At 36.7% G+C, this 17,088-nt stretch overlaps 4 protein-coding genes across 4 annotated transcripts; 2 read left to right on the top strand and 2 right to left on the bottom strand.

Annotated features, from left to right (window-relative positions):
* Positions 5,240 to 6,028, top strand: LOC104718126. Its single transcript, XM_010435800.2, has one exon. It carries the CDS (start codon positions 5,256 to 5,258, stop codon positions 5,871 to 5,873), a length of 618 nt encoding a protein of 205 aa, XP_010434102.1. The 5' UTR covers positions 5,240 to 5,255; the 3' UTR covers positions 5,874 to 6,028.
* On the top strand, positions 6,268 to 8,977 carry LOC104718124 (calcium-dependent protein kinase 15-like). Its single transcript, XM_010435799.2, is given in 9 exon segments — positions 6,268 to 6,978; positions 6,981 to 7,109; positions 7,479 to 7,622; positions 7,713 to 7,865; positions 7,967 to 8,079; positions 8,169 to 8,336; positions 8,445 to 8,572; positions 8,654 to 8,753; positions 8,844 to 8,977. Coding segments are annotated over 9 exon segments (1,668 nt in total). The 5' UTR covers positions 6,268 to 6,335; the 3' UTR covers positions 8,934 to 8,977.
* Positions 11,325 to 12,599, bottom strand: LOC104718123. The gene is made up of 3 exons (XM_010435798.1): positions 12,244 to 12,599; positions 11,864 to 12,085; positions 11,325 to 11,766 (listed from the first exon to the last, which is right to left on the bottom strand). Exons 1-3 carry the CDS (start codon positions 12,299 to 12,301, stop codon positions 11,513 to 11,515), a joined length of 534 nt encoding a protein of 177 aa, XP_010434100.1. The 5' UTR covers positions 12,302 to 12,599; the 3' UTR covers positions 11,325 to 11,512.
* Positions 13,842 to 15,701, bottom strand: LOC104720205 (disease resistance protein TAO1-like). Its single transcript, XM_010438151.1, has 2 exons — positions 14,610 to 15,701; positions 13,842 to 14,051 (listed from the first exon to the last, which is right to left on the bottom strand). The coding sequence occupies exons 1-2, from the start codon at positions 15,699 to 15,701 to the stop codon at positions 13,842 to 13,844; spliced, it is 1,302 nt and encodes a 433-aa protein (XP_010436453.1).

Raw genomic sequence — 17,088 nt, 5'->3', positions numbered from 1 at the left:
TGAGAGCAAGGAAAAAGTTTGGTTTTGCGGATGGGACTATCCCCAAACCTGATGATGAGTCCGATGACCTTGAGGATTGGTGGGCTAATAACGCTAGGGTGGTGTCTTGGATGCGACAAACTGTAGCACCGGATTTGAGTAGCTCCCTCTCGCATCATGAAATTGCTTCTGATTTATGGACTCACATACAAAAGCGATTCTCGGTGAAGAATGGCCAAAGAGTCCAGCGTTTGAAGACTGAGTTGGCTAATTGTCAACAAAAGGGTTCCGCGGTGGAAGCTTATTATGGGAAACTTACAAAACTATGGACAAGTCTTGCTGATTTCCAACGTGCGAAGACAGCTGAGGAGATTGCCAAGGAACGTGAAGAAGATAAGTTACACCAATTCCTCATGGGTCTTGATGTGAGTGTATTTGGCGCGGTAAAATCTTCTCTTTTATCGCGTGATCCACTTCCATCTCTTGATGAGGCGTATCAAGTTGTTTCTCAAGATGAGGAATCAAAGAGAGCGGGTAGGTTGATGGAAGAACGGAATGAGGGGGCTAGTTTCGCTGTTCGTGTGGCTCCGCGTACTTATTCATCTCCTCCACTACAAGNGCTGGAGATAACCCTGGATCCGTGATCTCACAACCACAACTTCGTGGGTCCAATTNGGCGGATAACTGTTTTCGTAAGATCGGTTATCCTTGGTGGTGGGGCGATCGACCTTGTTCCAAACTTCCCACTACTTCACAGGTTGGTCCAGGTGGTTCAAGCAGCGATCGTCGTGTCTCGGTTGTTCCCTCTAAGCCTGTTGAACCTACACATGTTCATCACATTGCGGCTTCGATGTCTCTCGGACATACCAATATCACCGACGCTGATCGTGTTGGTTTTAGCGGCTTAAGTGATCAGGATTGGATTAAGCTGAAGGATATGCTTAATGCACGGAATGTTGGTACTCATGATCCTCGTGCTGGTAAGTTTTTTATTGAGTCTTGGATTATTGACACTGGGGCTTCTAACCACATGACGGGAAGCATTGATTTCTTAACGAATGTTTGTGATATGGCTCCTATGTTTATCAAACTTCCTGATGGCCGGTTTACGGTTTCTACTAAACACGGGATGGTCTCTCTCGTATCACATCTCACTTTGATAAACGTATTCTTTGTCGATGGCTTACACTACCACCTTATCTCGGTCTCTCAACTGACTCGAGATCGACTATGTCATTTCAAGATATCTGATCAGCTTTGTATTGTTCAGGACCGCATCACACAGACGGTGATTGGCGCAGGTGAACAGCAGAATGGGTTATATTTTTTTCGAGGGAAGTCTGAAGCAGCTTTGACACAAGTTTTGTAGCAACAACCCAAGGAGGTGTGGCATGGTCGCCTTGGACATCCTTCTTCTACAACTATGGAGATGTTGTCTTTTTCAAATTCTAGTAGTAGTGGTTTTGATTCAAAAACATGTGACGTTTGTATTCGTTCAAAACAAACACATGATTCTTTTCCTTTGAGCATTAATAAAACTTCTGAAGTTTTTGAGTTGATTCATTGCGACTTATGGGGTCCTTATCGGACAACAGCAATCTGTGGATCACGGTTTTTTTTTACAATTGTTGACGACTTCTCTCGTGATGTATGGATATATTTGCTGCCCGCAAAATCTCACACTGCTTCGACTCTACGTGAGTTTGTTTCTTTGGTGGAAAGACAGTTTGACCGCAAGGTTAAGACATTGAGAAGCGATAATGGGTCTGAGTTTTTAAGCCTTAGCGGTTTCTTTCGCGAGAACGGTATTCTCCATGAAACTTCCTGTGTTGGAACTCCTCAACAAAACGGACGTGTGGAGCGAAAACATCATCACATCTTGAATGTAGCCAGAGCCTTACGGTTTCATGCTCACATTCCGGTTGAATTTTGGAGTTATTGTGTTCTAACCGCTAGCTACTTAATCAATCGAACGCCCACGACGGTGCTCCATGGCAAGACTCCATTTGAAGTACTTTATGCCCGACCACCTCCGATGAACCATCTCTGTATTTTCGGTTGTTTGTGTTACGTTCATAACCAAAAACACGGTGGGGATAAATTTGCTTCCCGCAGTAATCGGTCCGTGANACATCTCACTTTGATAAACGTATTCTTTGTCGATGGCTTACACTACCACCTTATCTCGGTCTCTCAACTGACTCGAGATCGACTATGTCATTTCAAGATATCTGATCAGCTTTGTATTGTTCAGGACCGCATCACACAGACGGTGATTGGCGCAGGTGAACAGCAGAATGGGTTATATTTTTTTCGAGGGAAGTCTGAAGCAGCTTTGACACAAGTTTTGTAGCAACAACCCAAGGAGGTGTGGCATGGTCGCCTTGGACATCCTTCTTCTACAACTATGGAGATGTTGTCTTTTTCAAATTCTAGTAGTAGTGGTTTTGATTCAAAAACATGTGACGTTTGTATTCGTTCAAAACAAACACATGATTCTTTTCCTTTGAGCATTAATAAAACTTCTGAAGTTTTTGAGTTGATTCATTGCGACTTATGGGGTCCTTATCGGACAACAGCAATCTGTGGATCACGGTTTTTTTTTACAATTGTTGACGACTTCTCTCGTGATGTATGGATATATTTGCTGCCCGCAAAATCTCACACTGCTTCGACTCTACGTGAGTTTGTTTCTTTGGTGGAAAGACAGTTTGACCGCAAGGTTAAGACATTGAGAAGCGATAATGGGTCTGAGTTTTTAAGCCTTAGCGGTTTCTTTCGCGAGAACGGTATTCTCCATGAAACTTCCTGTGTTGGAACTCCTCAACAAAACGGACGTGTGGAGCGAAAACATCATCACATCTTGAATGTAGCCAGAGCCTTACGGTTTCATGCTCACATTCCGGTTGAATTTTGGAGTTATTGTGTTCTAACCGCTAGCTACTTAATCAATCGAACGCCCACGACGGTGCTCCATGGCAAGACTCCATTTGAAGTACTTTATGCCCGACCACCTCCGATGAACCATCTCTGTATTTTCGGTTGTTTGTGTTACGTTCATAACCAAAAACACGGTGGGGATAAATTTGCTTCCCGCAGTAATCGGTCCGTGATTCTTGGTTATCCTTTCGGGAAAAAGGGTTGGAAAGTGTACAACCTTGATACTGGTGTAGTTTCTGTTTCTCGCGACGTTGTCTTTCTTGAACAGGAGTTTCCATTTGCTCATACTAGCTTGGATTCTCTGACTGCACCAGCTACGACTATACCGACTCCTATTATTGATGATGATGCGTTCCTTACTTTGGATTTGGTTCCGTCCTCCAGTGAGGGCTTGCCGGCTGAAACTCCTTTGGCCACGCAACCACTTGTTTCTCCTCCGCCACGAGTTACTGCTTTGGGAGATCCTTCGGCCGTATCTCCCGTTTCCTCTCCGGTGACTCAATTGACTTCTTCTTCTCTGCGTTTGGACTCATCACGTGATGATGTTGTGTCTGATTCTTCTGATGTCTTGGATGTGTCTACTCATGACACACATGAGCCTATGGGCAAAGGTTGTCGCCAAAAATTTAAGTCTACACGCCTTCATGACTATGTGACTAATACGACTCATGCGGGGTCCGATGGTGTTTTTGTTGAAACTTGTTGGTACCCTATCGACTCCTATGTCGACTGCTCTCAATTTTCGGATCACCATCGTGCGTTTCTCGTTGCGATCACGTCCGGTAAGATACCTAGGACGTTCGCTGAGGCTATTGAAGATGATAATTGGCGTGAAGCTGTCCGTAGTGAAATGACATCGCTTGAGGACCAAGGCACATGGACGACAGAGACATTACCTCCGGGTAAGAAAGCTATTGGGTGTAAATGGGTATTTACGTTAAAATATCAATCTGATGGCACTCTTGAGCGCTACAAGGCTCGGTTAGTGGTCCTTGGCAACAACCAGACCGAGGGGCTTGACTATACGGAAACGTTTGCTCCTGTTTGTAAGATGACTACTGTGCGTTCTTTCTTGGAAGTTGCGGTGGCTCGGGATTGGGAGGTTCATCAAATGGACGTTCACAATACTTTCTTACATGGTGACTTAGAAGAGGAGGTTTTCATTCGTTTCCCTCCAGGTTTCCGTACTCATGATAAGACACAGGTTTATCGATTACATAAGTCTCTTTATGGGCTTAAGCAGGCGCCTAGATGTTGGTTTTCAAAGCTCTCTACTTCTCTTAAGGAATATGGTTTCGAGCAGAGTTTGAAAGACTATTCATTGTTCACCTATGCTGATGACACTCGGCGTATTCATGTGCTCGTCTATGTTGATGACCTTATCGTTACTGGGAACTCTCATGCAGTCATTGCTGATTTTAAGACGTATTTGAGCTCTTGTTTTCGTATGAAGGATTTGGGTATCTCTAAATATTTTTTGGGCATTGAAGTGTCTCGGAATACTACTGGTATGTATCTGTCTCAACGTAAGTATACACTTGATATCATTTCGGATACTGGTTTGCTTGGGGCGCAGCCTGTCTCTCATCCTATTGAACAGAATCATCGTCTGGCTACGGCTACGGGTGCATTGCTTCCTGATCCGTTTCGCTATCGTCGTTTGGTTGGTCGTCTTATTTACCTTGGGGTTACTCGGCCGGATCTCTCGTACGCTATTCATTTGTTGTCTCAATTTATGCATGCTCCGAGGGTGGAACATTGGGAGGCGGCTTGTCGAGTTGTTTGTTATCTCAAGACCAATCCGGGTCAAGGTATTCTTCTCCGTTCTGGTACTGATCTTCGTCTTACGGCTTGGTGTGACGCTGATCATAACGGTTGTCCCTTAACTCGACGTTCTCTCACTGCTTGGTTTATTCAACTTGGTGGTTCTCCGGTATCTTGGAAGACACGGAAGCAAGATGTGGTTTCTCGTTCGTCGTGTGAGGCTGAATATCGGGCTATAGCCGAAACAGTGTGTGAGCTTCTATGGTTGCGTGAGGTTCTTGTTTCCATGGGGGTTGATTGTTCAGTTCCGGTTTCTCTATATTGTGATAATGAGTCGGCTATTCATTTGAGTAAGAATAAATGTTAAAATAAATATAAAATAATAGTGTGTCGTAATCTAAATGGTTACTATGTCGACTATTTTACGTGGACTATGACATCTCTCTTCTTTTGATCTTACCGAACATAACTGAGTAAAAACCACACACACAATGTAGACCCTCTTCATCTTTAATGGATATATATATATATATATATATATTAATATATATATACATATATATTATATACACATGCTCATCCTCATCCTCCTTCACTCATTAGTCATTACACAAAACAATACAAGAGCTCTTCCAAGTGTGTACATTTTTCTTAGATATATGGGAAAAGGTCGGGGTTTAACTGTTAGTCGGAGCGAAAGGTTTCTAGGAAGTCCTCATCAGTCTGGTAACCGCCACGTGGACGTAGAAACCTCCGTTGAGCTGGAACTCATGGAAGAGGATGTCTGGTCGGTGCTCGAGCCTGATCAACCAACAGAAGAAAGCGCTTGGACAGCACGCTCCCTCGAGGCTAGTGGCGGAGAACGGAGACACAACGGAGGAGGTCGTGCGAGTGGACGTAGAAAGAGACACGTGGCGACTTCTGCGCCGGTAAAAGTGCCTGACTGGAGCAAGATCCTAAAGACAGAGTCCGTCGTCGGATCAATGCATCATAATAATAATGATGATGCTGACGTGGCGGATAATGACTGGGAAAGTGGGATGGTGCCACCTCATGAATACGTGGCTGCGCGTAGTCGTAACGGTGACGGTGGTTCTTCTGTGATTTTGGGCGTGGGGAGGACGTTAAAGGGACGAGACATGAGACGGGTCAGAGACGCCGTATGGAGCCAAACAGGGTTCTATGGTTAATTTTACTTAATTTAATTTGATCAGTAATTAATCTTATAATATATATTTATGTCTATACAATAATATCACAATGTATTTCCGATATTTAGTTTAACGTTAATCAACTAGTATATTATATTCAGTATGAATCAAATCATCAATGATGATCATACGTATCCAAGATTTTTTTTTAATATAATTATTTTATACCACGCATTAGAAAAATTAATACAACTTTCTCTTAAACTAATGGCTTAGAGATTACAATAATCAAGATAGCTGAAAATGGAATATTTCCGTGAAAACAAATAAAACCGTTAATGTCAATAAAACATAGATGGAAAATAAAAATCTTCACATTCACCAAGAATGGTAATTAAAAAAAGATAAAAAAAAAAAAAAAGACATTGTGAAAAATCGAGCAAAATTGCTTCTTCTCTAACCTAGAACACAAGAAATTCTCCACACAAAAAAACCCTAAAAATGGGTTGCTTTAGCAGCAAACACCGGAACACAGAGAGTGATCTCATCAATGGCAGCGTACAAAGCTCAATTCCGACAAATCAATCCCAAAGCTATGTCTCTCGTAACGTCTCCGAGCCTCAGAAACCTCCATCTCATCAAATTCCGACAACAACCCAACCAAATCATCGTAATCAACAACAACAAGAAGCAAAACCCATTGATAAGGTGATCGAAGAGAAGCAGGTTCGAACAACACCATTGAAACCAATCGTCTTTAGAGAAACAGAGACAATTCTAGGCAAACCCTTTGAAGAAATCAGGAAACATTACACGCTAGGTCACGAATTAGGTCGAGGCCAATTCGGTATAACCTACAGCTGCAAAGAGATTTCAACGGGGAACGTATACGCTTGCAAATCAATACTCAAGAGGAAACTAATGAGAAAGCAGGACAGAGATGACGTGAAGAGAGAGATTCAGATAATGCAGCATTTGTCTGGACAAGAGAACATAGTTGAGATCAGAGGTGCGTACGAAGATAGACAATCTATACATCTGGTGATGGAGTTGTGTGGTGGTAGTGAACTGTTTGATAGGATTATAGCTCAGGGACATTACTCTGAGAGAGCAGCTGCTGGTGTTATTAGATCGATTTTGAATGTTGTCAGATTTGTCATTTCATGGGAGTGATTCATCGTGATCTCAAGCCTGAGAACTTCTTGCTCGCTAGTACTGATGATAATGCTATGCTTAAAGCTACTGATTTTGGATTGTCTGTGTTCATTGAAGAAGGTGAGTCTCTTCTTCTCCTTTATAGTTATATATATGCAAATGCTTTAGATTTCATAAGATTCTGATGAATGTTGGAGATATGTTATGGATATATATAGGTTTTGTCAGGAATGGTCTGTATATTAAGAATCTTATTTCATTTAGTGATGTTTTGGTGAATAGTATTAGTGGTAAGTTTTAAAACAGAGGTTTAGCTAGTTTTGTGTGAACTTGGGAATGTATGCAAGTGTTTTGCTGACACACTGTACAAATATGTAGTATGATAGAACTAATTGTGTGTTCGTTTTTTCGCTATTTTTCATAGTTGATTCTTGTGTTCATATGCTTGATGTGCTGATTTATAAACTGAAAACAAACAAAAAAATGCAGGGAAAGTTTACAGAGATATAGTAGGAAGTGCCTACTATGTTGCTCCTGAGGTATTAAGAAGAAGCTATGGAAAGGAAATTGATGTTTGGAGTGCAGGGATTATTCTATACATCTTGCTTTGTGGTGTACCTCCTTTTTGGGCTGGTAATAAAAGTTGAACACAGTCTTTGATTTGTTTATCCACTTAATAACTATGTGATTTATATGTTTTCTATTGTTGTTGGTACATTGTAGAAAATGAGAAGGGGATATTTGATGAGATTCTAAAGGGAGAAATTGATTTTAAGAGTCAACCATGGCCTTCTATATCTGAGAGTGCTAAAGACCTTGTGAGGAAGTTGCTTACTAAAGACCCTAAGAAGCGAATCTCAGCGGCACAAGCTCTTGGTAAACTCCCATTAAACCTCTCTGTAAGTATTGTTTTGTAGCCAACTTACTTTGGAATGCTTTACTAATCTGTAGTGATCCTTGTGGTGCTTTATTTTTAGAACATCCTTGGATAAGAGGAGGAGAAGCACCGGACAAGCCTATTGATAGTGCTGTGTTATCTCGGATGAAGCAATTCCGAGCAATGAACAAGCTTAAGAAGCTAGCTCTTAAAGTAAAACTACAAACGCTTCTTCTCTGCAAGTTACACATTCTCTTTTGTTCTGCTTAATCATTGGCTGTGGATCTTGTTTTGTTTTGTAGGTTATTGCAGAGAGTCTCTCGGAAGAGGAAATAAAAGGTCTTAAAACCATGTTTGCCAATATGGATACAGACAAAAGCGGCACAATCACTTACGAAGAATTGAAAACCGGGCTGGCTAGACTTGGCTCTAAACTCACTGAAGCAGAAGTTAAGCAACTCATGGAAGCCGTAAGTATTACCATCCTCTTTGCCTTGCTTCTAATGTTTCATATTCTTCTAAAAAAAAAAGATGGAACCTGAATAGCTTTTTTATATATATATATATATATGTTTCAGGCTGATGTAGATGGTAATGGAACAATCGACTACATCGAGTTCATCTCAGCGACGATGCATAGATACAGATTTGATCGAGACGAACACGTATTCAAAGCCTTCCAATACTTCGACAAAGACAACAGTGGGTAAGTTTTTGGTCCCTTGAAGAACAGAGTAAATATAAACTTGAGAGCTATTTAAAGACAACAATACACTTGTGGATACAGGTTTATCACAATGGATGAGTTGGAGTCAGCAATGAAAAAGTATGGTATGGGAGATGAAGCTAGCATCAAAGAAATCATAGCAGAAGTGGATACAGATAACGTAAGCTATACGCTTCCCTCTACATATATAGCAACAAAGAAGTTATAAACCAATTAAGATTACGATTAATGATGGGTCTCTGTTATGCAGGATGGAAGAATAAATTATGAAGAGTTTTGCGCGATGATGAGAAGTGGTACCACACAGCCACAACAAGGGAAACTTCTTCCATTCCATTGATTGATAGAGAAACTTTAAATTATTTAGATAGCCAACATTTTTTACAGCCGTGCAAAAGAGTTGCTGACGTGAACTTAATAACTTATGAAAAAAAAAAGAACAGTTGATTTCTACAATGTGATTTCTCAAACCATACTACATCTTAACATCTACATATACAATATATTTCCATTCTAGGATAGATATCATTTTGCAGTAATGGATGGTGAAGTGCCCACGCAGGAACAAAAAACTAAAGAAAACTTTTTTTTTTTAATTTTACTAAAGAAAACTAAATTAAGTATATTTATCAAAATTAGTAAATTATTAAATAAACTAGATTAGGACCCGCGGTACACCGCGGTACAAATTGTTTATAACCAACAAATTTTATTTGTTGGTTAAATATGTTATAATTGTATAATAATTTTTAATTTTATGATTTAAAGTTTAAACCATATAATAACATAATATAATTTATTTTTTACATAATATTTATTTAATCAATTTAATTAGATATGTCTCTTTTCTGGTACCGATAGTGTTAACAAAATAATGAAATTATGTTTTACCCGTGTAACACCAAATTAATGATATTAAAATTTAAATCTATATAAATATCGACAAACCCTTTCCGCTATATAATTTCGTCCAGAGATATTTTAACTCGCACTATATCATATTAATTTTTTATATTTATTGTTTTGTATTATAAATATTAGCTTGAGTTGCTATGTTTTTTATTAAGATTGTAACCATTTACATTTTATAAGATTGGCGCTTCTTATAAAGTTTAAATATTTATAATACTTAGAATTTTTAAAAAAGTTGAACATTTCTCGTAAATTGAGTAATATATGTCCGTTTTTAAAAATTTGTATTACATCATATGCAGGAAAAAATAACAATTTTTATTAACTTGTGTTATAGAATAATTCAAGATAATTTAAAAATAAATTTAAATAAAAATGAAAATGAAAAGGAAATAAGGAATTATATATTTATGTTTGAGAGAGGTAGAAATATTTCTTTATTTTTTTAAACCTTACTTATAATTAATTTGAAATTTTTGGTAACTAATATTAAAGTCAATGCATTAAATGCAAAAACTTTCAAAAAAGTATTTTTGAGCAAAAACTACTCCAAAAATACTAGTATAGAATAAATAATATAGAGAAATACCATAAAATAACACTAAAACAAGGGAAAAAGTGTTATTGGATACCACTTTAAACTTCTAAAGAATTTCACTAGCAATATAAACCATCAAATTAATTTTAGTAACGCTCTAAACCTCTAAACTATGATTTTTGTTTACACAGCCCCACAAAACGACAGAACCGTAACGACCGTGACGGAATAGATAACCGCCGTTAGTAGAACCGTTAACCTCCGTGTTAATAGACATCAAATTTATTCCATGTTAATAGACATCAAATTTGTTTGTACTCTCAAAAAACATGGATGATTCAAAGGTGCTTCTAAGTTTTCGGGCTTTGAATCATAGGAAATATGGTGTTAGGTTATCCGATGCTGAACCATATTGGTTACCTCGTAATGGGAATTTAGCTGCCCAGTGTTTGGCTAACCTATTCCATGATGAAACCCTTCTTCCCAATAACAACAAGAGGAAAGCAGAGCTTCCTGCTGATTCAGGAAGACCAAAATATGATGTTTTATGATTGTAGTTGGTTAATTTGGTACCATATGTATTCTGAAGACATTTTAAAGTGCTTGGATTTGGTTGTGTTGATGAATAATATTTGTGTCAGAAACTCAGGAGGTTGAGCTCCGTTTTTTTTTCTTTTGTGTTATTTATTGGAAATTATCTTACGGAGAATTGATTTTTGAACTACCATAGCTATGATTTGATTCTTGACCTTTTCTGATTAAAACTTGAATCCGTACCTAACACTCTTTAGGTAAGAACAGATTTGACACTCAAAACTCTAAGAGGAGATTTCTACGGGGAACACATACGCTTGGGACATTATTCTGAGAGAGCAGACAAAGTCTTTGATTTTTTTATCCACTAAACTTTGTGATTTGTTGTTGTTGTGTTACATTTGTAGAAAAACTGAAAAGGGGACACTCGATGAGATTATAGAGGGAGAAATTGATTTTTCAGAGCCAGCCATGGCCTTCTATATTTGAGAGTGCCAAAGAGACTAAAAATTTAATTAGATAGCCAACATTGGTTGATAGAGAGACTTAAATTAAAGAGTTTCTGACGTGAACATATTAGAACAATCATATGTTACACCGTCTCACTCACTGTTTAAGTGTTTAGTTAATGGTTGTGGTATTCCACATGGTCACCACCATATTTGATCCCTTTAGTTATTAATTATATTTAGCTCTAAGGTGATAGACACAAGGAAAAGGTGGGAAATGCAAAATCACAGTGGAGAATACATACGATATGACGACATACGTATTTGATTCAAGAATGGTCTTGCGTACACAAAAGATTGTTTAATATAAACCGATCATAAGAAAGTACTGAAATTTAACATTAGTCGTCGTCACTTAACAGGGATTCAAAAGAGCGGGGACTTCCGTTTGTGAGTTTCTTCGGCTTTGGTGCGCATAACAGAGATTCAAAAGGGCGCGACTTCCGTCTGTGAGATTCTTCTATCAAAGTCTTTGAAATGATCAGGATGTGCTACAGCAATCTGGACACCCATCTCTCTTAAAGAGTCACATACACTGGAGAAGTTGGTGCCTTGTCCAAAGTCTTTGTTTAGTACAAAGTCTTTGTTTTTTGAGATTATCACAAAATTATATGGATCGGGTCCCAATGCTAACAGAAGAATGTTTAGTACTATCCTGTCAAATCTATCATCTTCATTATCTGGAATAGTATAAACCAACGGAGATATGATACACCAACGGAGAGATATACATATAAATATATAAAGGGAAAAAGAGGGTTTTAAGTAAGAATTCACCTCCAGGATCACAATTGATTAGGATGGGAGTATGGAAATAAGGATCCAAATCTGCTTCTGACGGTTCCTTATTCGGATCAACGATGTGAACCTCGAAGTTCGGTATCCCACGAATACCCTCCTCCTGGAGACATGGTTCGATATTCTCATACGTCGACCAAAATTCGTCAACCGTAGGGATTTCTTCGTCCTTTATGACCCACATGACAACCGTTTGACGAACTGTGAGAGATTTCACAAAACGGATAACGATTAAAAAAAAAACCTATTACGAAACATCGTAAATATAATAGAAAACAGATCCATTAAAATTAAACTATGACAGAATGACAGAGATGAAATCTAATCCAGATCGACTTCGAGCAAGGGATACTACTTACACTGGGCTGCTATGGTGGTGGGCACGGGGAATAATCTTTCACCGGTGATCAGGGACATGGTTTCGTTTCGACGGTAGAGGAGTTACCCAAAGAATATAAGAGACGCGGCGGACGTTGCTTTGGTTTCGATGAGAGAGCGAGAGACCTTAGCAATTTAGGGTTTAGAATCAAAACCCTAAGGTGATATTTTCTTTCTCTCTCTATTTTTTGTTTTTTTTTTCTCTCTCCCAATAATAAGAGGAAAGCAGAACTTCCTGCTGATTCCACCTACCAATCTCAAGGCAGACTAAAAATATTGCTGATGTTTTTATATATGATTATTTTTATTTTAGTTGCTTAGCATGCATCATATGTAGTCTGAAGATACTTAAGGGTTTGGATTTGATGAGTTAAAACTTGGTATGTTGTGTGTTCCAATATAATAAACAATTAAGTGGCCTCTAATTTCTTCGTATTTTCTTGGTATCCCACTAGTTCATGGTGAAAAAATGGTGTTGTCAGTTTGGTTAATGGTGGTGGTACTCCACATGCTCATCCCCAAAAATCGAGTATCGTCAACTTTTTCGGATGCAATGAGTAAAAAACAATTAATACAGGTGTGTTAAGAATAGAAAATTTCAAGACACAAGCAGAAGCTGGCAAGTACAATTATATGATGCAAAATCACAGTGGTGAACAATGGTTATAATTACATACGTTTTTGATTCAAGAATAGTCTTGCGTACACATTCACATTATAAAAGCAAAAGATTGTTTAATATATTAGACTCTGATCATATATAAAAGTATTGAAACTAACATTTAGTCGCCAGGTAAACACTTAACAGAGGTTCCAAAGACGAGGATTCCTTTTGGTTACTATTATTTTGTAACTAACAAATCCAAATTTACATAAATATTTTTTTGTATTGTACAGCGTGTAGATCACTAATCAATACTCTTCCTTATCCACGTGTGGCCACAATACTTTGTTCCCTTATCCAAGTGTCGCCAATGACTTTGTGAGGAAAACAAACAAACCCGGTTAACAAATTTGAATTCATACAAATAATAATCAATAAATGGCTCCACCACTCTTTATGATCATGATAGATTGGAAATAATCAGCTGTACCAATTTTCTTCTAAGAATTCTAAGAAGAAATAAGCAAGAGTGAGAACAATTTCATGGAAAAATTATTGAGTTCATACATGCAATTTCACATACGAAATATGATTTATACACGATATCCGACAAAAGAGATCAAAGTTTTCACTTCGGCTTTATTTCCGTTGGCAAAAACACATCGACTCCCATGGACTAAGCCAAAAATATGAACCGGCCCAAACTTAGTAACTTATGATCTAGGTTGGTCTTACCGAGCCGGTTGACCCGTTTGTCATCGTTAGAACAACTAACCAACCTACGGATTACAAAGGATCCATCAATTATTCTTTTTTTTCTTCGGCAAAATTTCTTTATAAGAAGGGGGAAACTCAAAAATGTTACAAGATAACAGAGCAGTCTTTGCTAAAGAATTTGCTTATCGCTCTTTCAACGCGGTATAAAAAAAAAAGAAATAGAAAAAAAAATATTACTTTCAAGCAAAGAGATAGATGCTAAAATATCATCTTGCTCATTTGTATGACCGTGGGATTGAAGAAAAAGAACAAGTTCTTGACAACAACCTGAGGAGCGGCCACCCTAGATACACCCGAGGCTATGGCTGCACTAATCGCATCTTTCATAGCAAGTGCCTCCGCCACTAGAGCTGAGGGAACAAAGGGTCTTGAAGATGATCCTTGGAGAATCATAGAGTTTTGAGGATCCTTAACGATCCATCCCATTCTATCAGCTTAAGCTTGTAGAATGTGGCCCGTTTCTTTTATTTTGCATTTTTATATATTTTTGGAGTGAGTCATTTCATATTTATGTCATTTCGTAGGAAAACAAATATTCGGTAAGATCAGTAAAATAGATCGATATCACACATACATAGTGCAGTATATATATCATGCATGTTGAATAACTTGTTCATTGTTTCAACATATTTATGTACATATCAATTCAACGTGAAATTATAATCAAAAGATTCAGCCTAATTACACTTACTAAATACCGTAAGCCTGGATTGTCACATCCCCACGAAAATCCATTCCCAGGAGTTCTGATTTGATTTTCTCTTGCATTGAACAAGAATCGAGATCATAATTAGGGATTAGGTATATAATACAAAACTGCATCTTGGCATTTGTCATTTTTTATTTCTTCTTCAATTTCAATATAAAACTTTTTAACCAAGAAAATGCATAAGATACATAAGTAAGATTTGTTTTTATCAAATTTTGTAGGGGAACACTCGACGAGTGATTAATGTGAAAACTTACTGTTGTATCATTCTTCAATACTTGGCAAGTCTCTCCAGCATCAACCAAATGTTGACATTGCCCAGGTTCATGAATGGATTGTTTACGAACAATCTTTCTACCAAAATGTGCTAGCAAATCATGCATCCATATATATCCCCAACTAATAGATATGAGAGATTTCTCAGCTAAGATGTGAAGACCTTGGCTCACATCAACAAAATTCTTTGGGAAATGCTCTTCCACTTTCTCAATCCATCCATTTTTGATAAACCATGCTATACAAAGATAAACATCTTTGTCTTCTTCACGTAATGCATCGTAACTAAACTTCGAAATACTTTCAATTTCTCCGTCAAGGCTATTCCGTAACCTTGGTAGTTCTTTTTTCCACTCATGCTTCGACATTCCTCTAAAATAAGCTCCCATAACCTTTAGTCCCAAAGGAATCTTACCAGAACGTTTTGTAACTTCCAAAGCAAGATTCTCAAAACCATCAAATGGAGACTTTTGACCAAAAGCATACATGCAGAAGATTTCGAGAGCCTCAACATCAGATGGAAGCCCCACCTCGTATATATGGTTAATTCCATGTGCATTCAAAAGCCTTTTATCTTGCGTTGTGATTATAATCCGACTTCCAGGACCAAACCATCCATTTTCTTTTGCCATTGGATCTAGTTGCACCGACTGATCCACATCATCAAGAACAATAAGCACTCTCTTGTACTTTAATCTGTCTTTTGCAACTCCTAAATGATGAATCTTAATATCATCTTGGTTTATTATTTGAGACAAAAACTCTTTTTGTAATTGCAGTTTTATATTGTACTCATCGTGACAAAGTCTTGGATACCGTCTTTTGGTGTTCTCCATGAAAACACTAAGCTGGAACTCATGAGAGTATTCTTCAAATAAAAATCTAGCAATAGTGCTCTTGCCAATTCCAGACGGACCCCAAATCCCTATCATCCTTACTTTATCGGAGTCTAAGCCTAAAAACGGCTCAATCTTTTCCATATGAGCTCTCATTCCAACTAAATCGTCGAAATCGTTTGATGGGGCAGAACTAATCAACTCAATTGAAACATCAGTTGCGATTCTTTCAGTCATGGACGCTTCATTGTCCCTCACAAGAGGAAAGATAAATACATCGGATAAATAGTCATGAAAGATTACATACGCATTCAAATTATTTGGTTTTCTAGCTCAATATTGGATTAAACTTACAAATAGATGTATTTTTTTTCAAAAAAAACCATATTTCAGAACAACAATCAAATCCTAAAACTTGAAAAACGTTTACTACAAATTTGGGGTATATTTGTATTTTTGAAACTAATTGTTTTAGTGATATTTTAAGGATTTACTTTATGTATTACATTTTGATGAGCCTAATATTGATAAAGAAACGCCCATTTCTTTTTTTTCTTTGTATATCGAGTACTTCTATAAAATCGTACTAAATTTTTTTTTTTATCCACAGAAGGTTTTTTCTAATTTTGCCTAACAGTGTGACATGTGGCACTCTACTTTGGTAACACATGTCATTGTGGTTAATTTTAAATTCAACGCTCTATTTTTTTATTTGACTTTATTTTATTTGTATCTTATGTGGTGTATAGTTTGTAAAAAGATAATTGTTGTATAGTTTGTTTTTTTGAAATTTTTTTCAACATTGTTACAAAAAATATATTCCTTCCATTTTTTAGTTTTAGCATCTAATATATTTCATAACGAAATCATACACCATAGAACTTAAAAAGAAAACTGATCAACCCAACTAAAAAATATAAACAAATTAAAACCAAATAAGAATAGAAAATGGTTTCATATTTTTGAAGTAAAAACTGAAACCAAATTAATTTATGATAGACTAATTTAAAAATATAGAAGATTTTCTAATATATTTATACATATATATCACATTATATTCAATAATCATATATAATGTATTAAAGACACAACTCAAATTTGTATTTAATAGTATTCTATAAGTTACAATTTGATTGTCTTTAAAACATATGTACTAAACAAAACGGTATCATAACATAATTGTTTTATCTCTCCCATGAAATAACAGAAAACAATAGTTTCAAATTTAATTTATTGTTAATTATACTATTTATTTTAAAATAATTAGAAATAGAGACAATTTATAGAAGAAAAACATATTTATATTAAATTTGACACAATTTTATTTTCATGAATTTTATAAAAAAAATTAGTTAGACTTAGCTTAGAGTATAAGATATTTGTTTTGTGATATCGTATCAATAAATTTTTTAAAATTGACTTATCATATTATAAAATTATTTGTTGTTAACTATTACTTTTATATATGAAAATAAAATCAATATATAAGACAACATAATTTATCTATCAAAGTAAGGTCTTACACCTTTTTTCTTAGAATACTTATCAGTTTTTTTTTCAAAAAAATCAAATTATAAATAAATTAATTTATCTTAATTATTTAACGAACAAACAAAATTTAATT

The sequence above is a fragment of the Camelina sativa genome, chromosome 10, assembly GCF_000633955.1.
Source record: "Camelina sativa cultivar DH55 chromosome 10, Cs, whole genome shotgun sequence".
In the NCBI taxonomy this organism is placed as follows: Eukaryota; Viridiplantae; Streptophyta; class Magnoliopsida; order Brassicales; family Brassicaceae; genus Camelina; species Camelina sativa.
This window is presented reverse-complemented; position numbering and strand designations above follow the sequence as displayed.

Excerpts from the sequence above, each read along its gene's own strand:
- LOC104718126 (XM_010435800.2), top strand. The coding sequence starts at position 5,256 with ATGCTCATCCTCATCCTCCTTCACTCATTAGTCATTACACAAAACAAT.
- LOC104718123 (XM_010435798.1), bottom strand. The coding sequence starts at position 12,301 with ATGTCCCTGATCACCGGTGAAAGATTATTCCCCGTGCCCACCACCATA. Across the intron at positions 12,086-12,243 it reads CACCACCATAGCAGCCCAGT|TTCGTCAAACGGTTGTCATG; the intron begins GTAAGTAGTATC and ends AATCTCTCACAG. Across the intron at positions 11,767-11,863 it reads AATCAATTGTGATCCTGGAG|ATAATGAAGATGATAGATTT; the intron begins GTGAATTCTTAC and ends ATACTATTCCAG.
- LOC104720205 (XM_010438151.1), bottom strand. The coding sequence starts at position 15,701 with ATGACTGAAAGAATCGCAACTGATGTTTCAATTGAGTTGATTAGTTCT. Across the intron at positions 14,052-14,609 it reads TATTGAAGAATGATACAACA|GATCCTCAAAACTCTATGAT; the intron begins GTAAGTTTTCAC and ends TGGATCGTTAAG.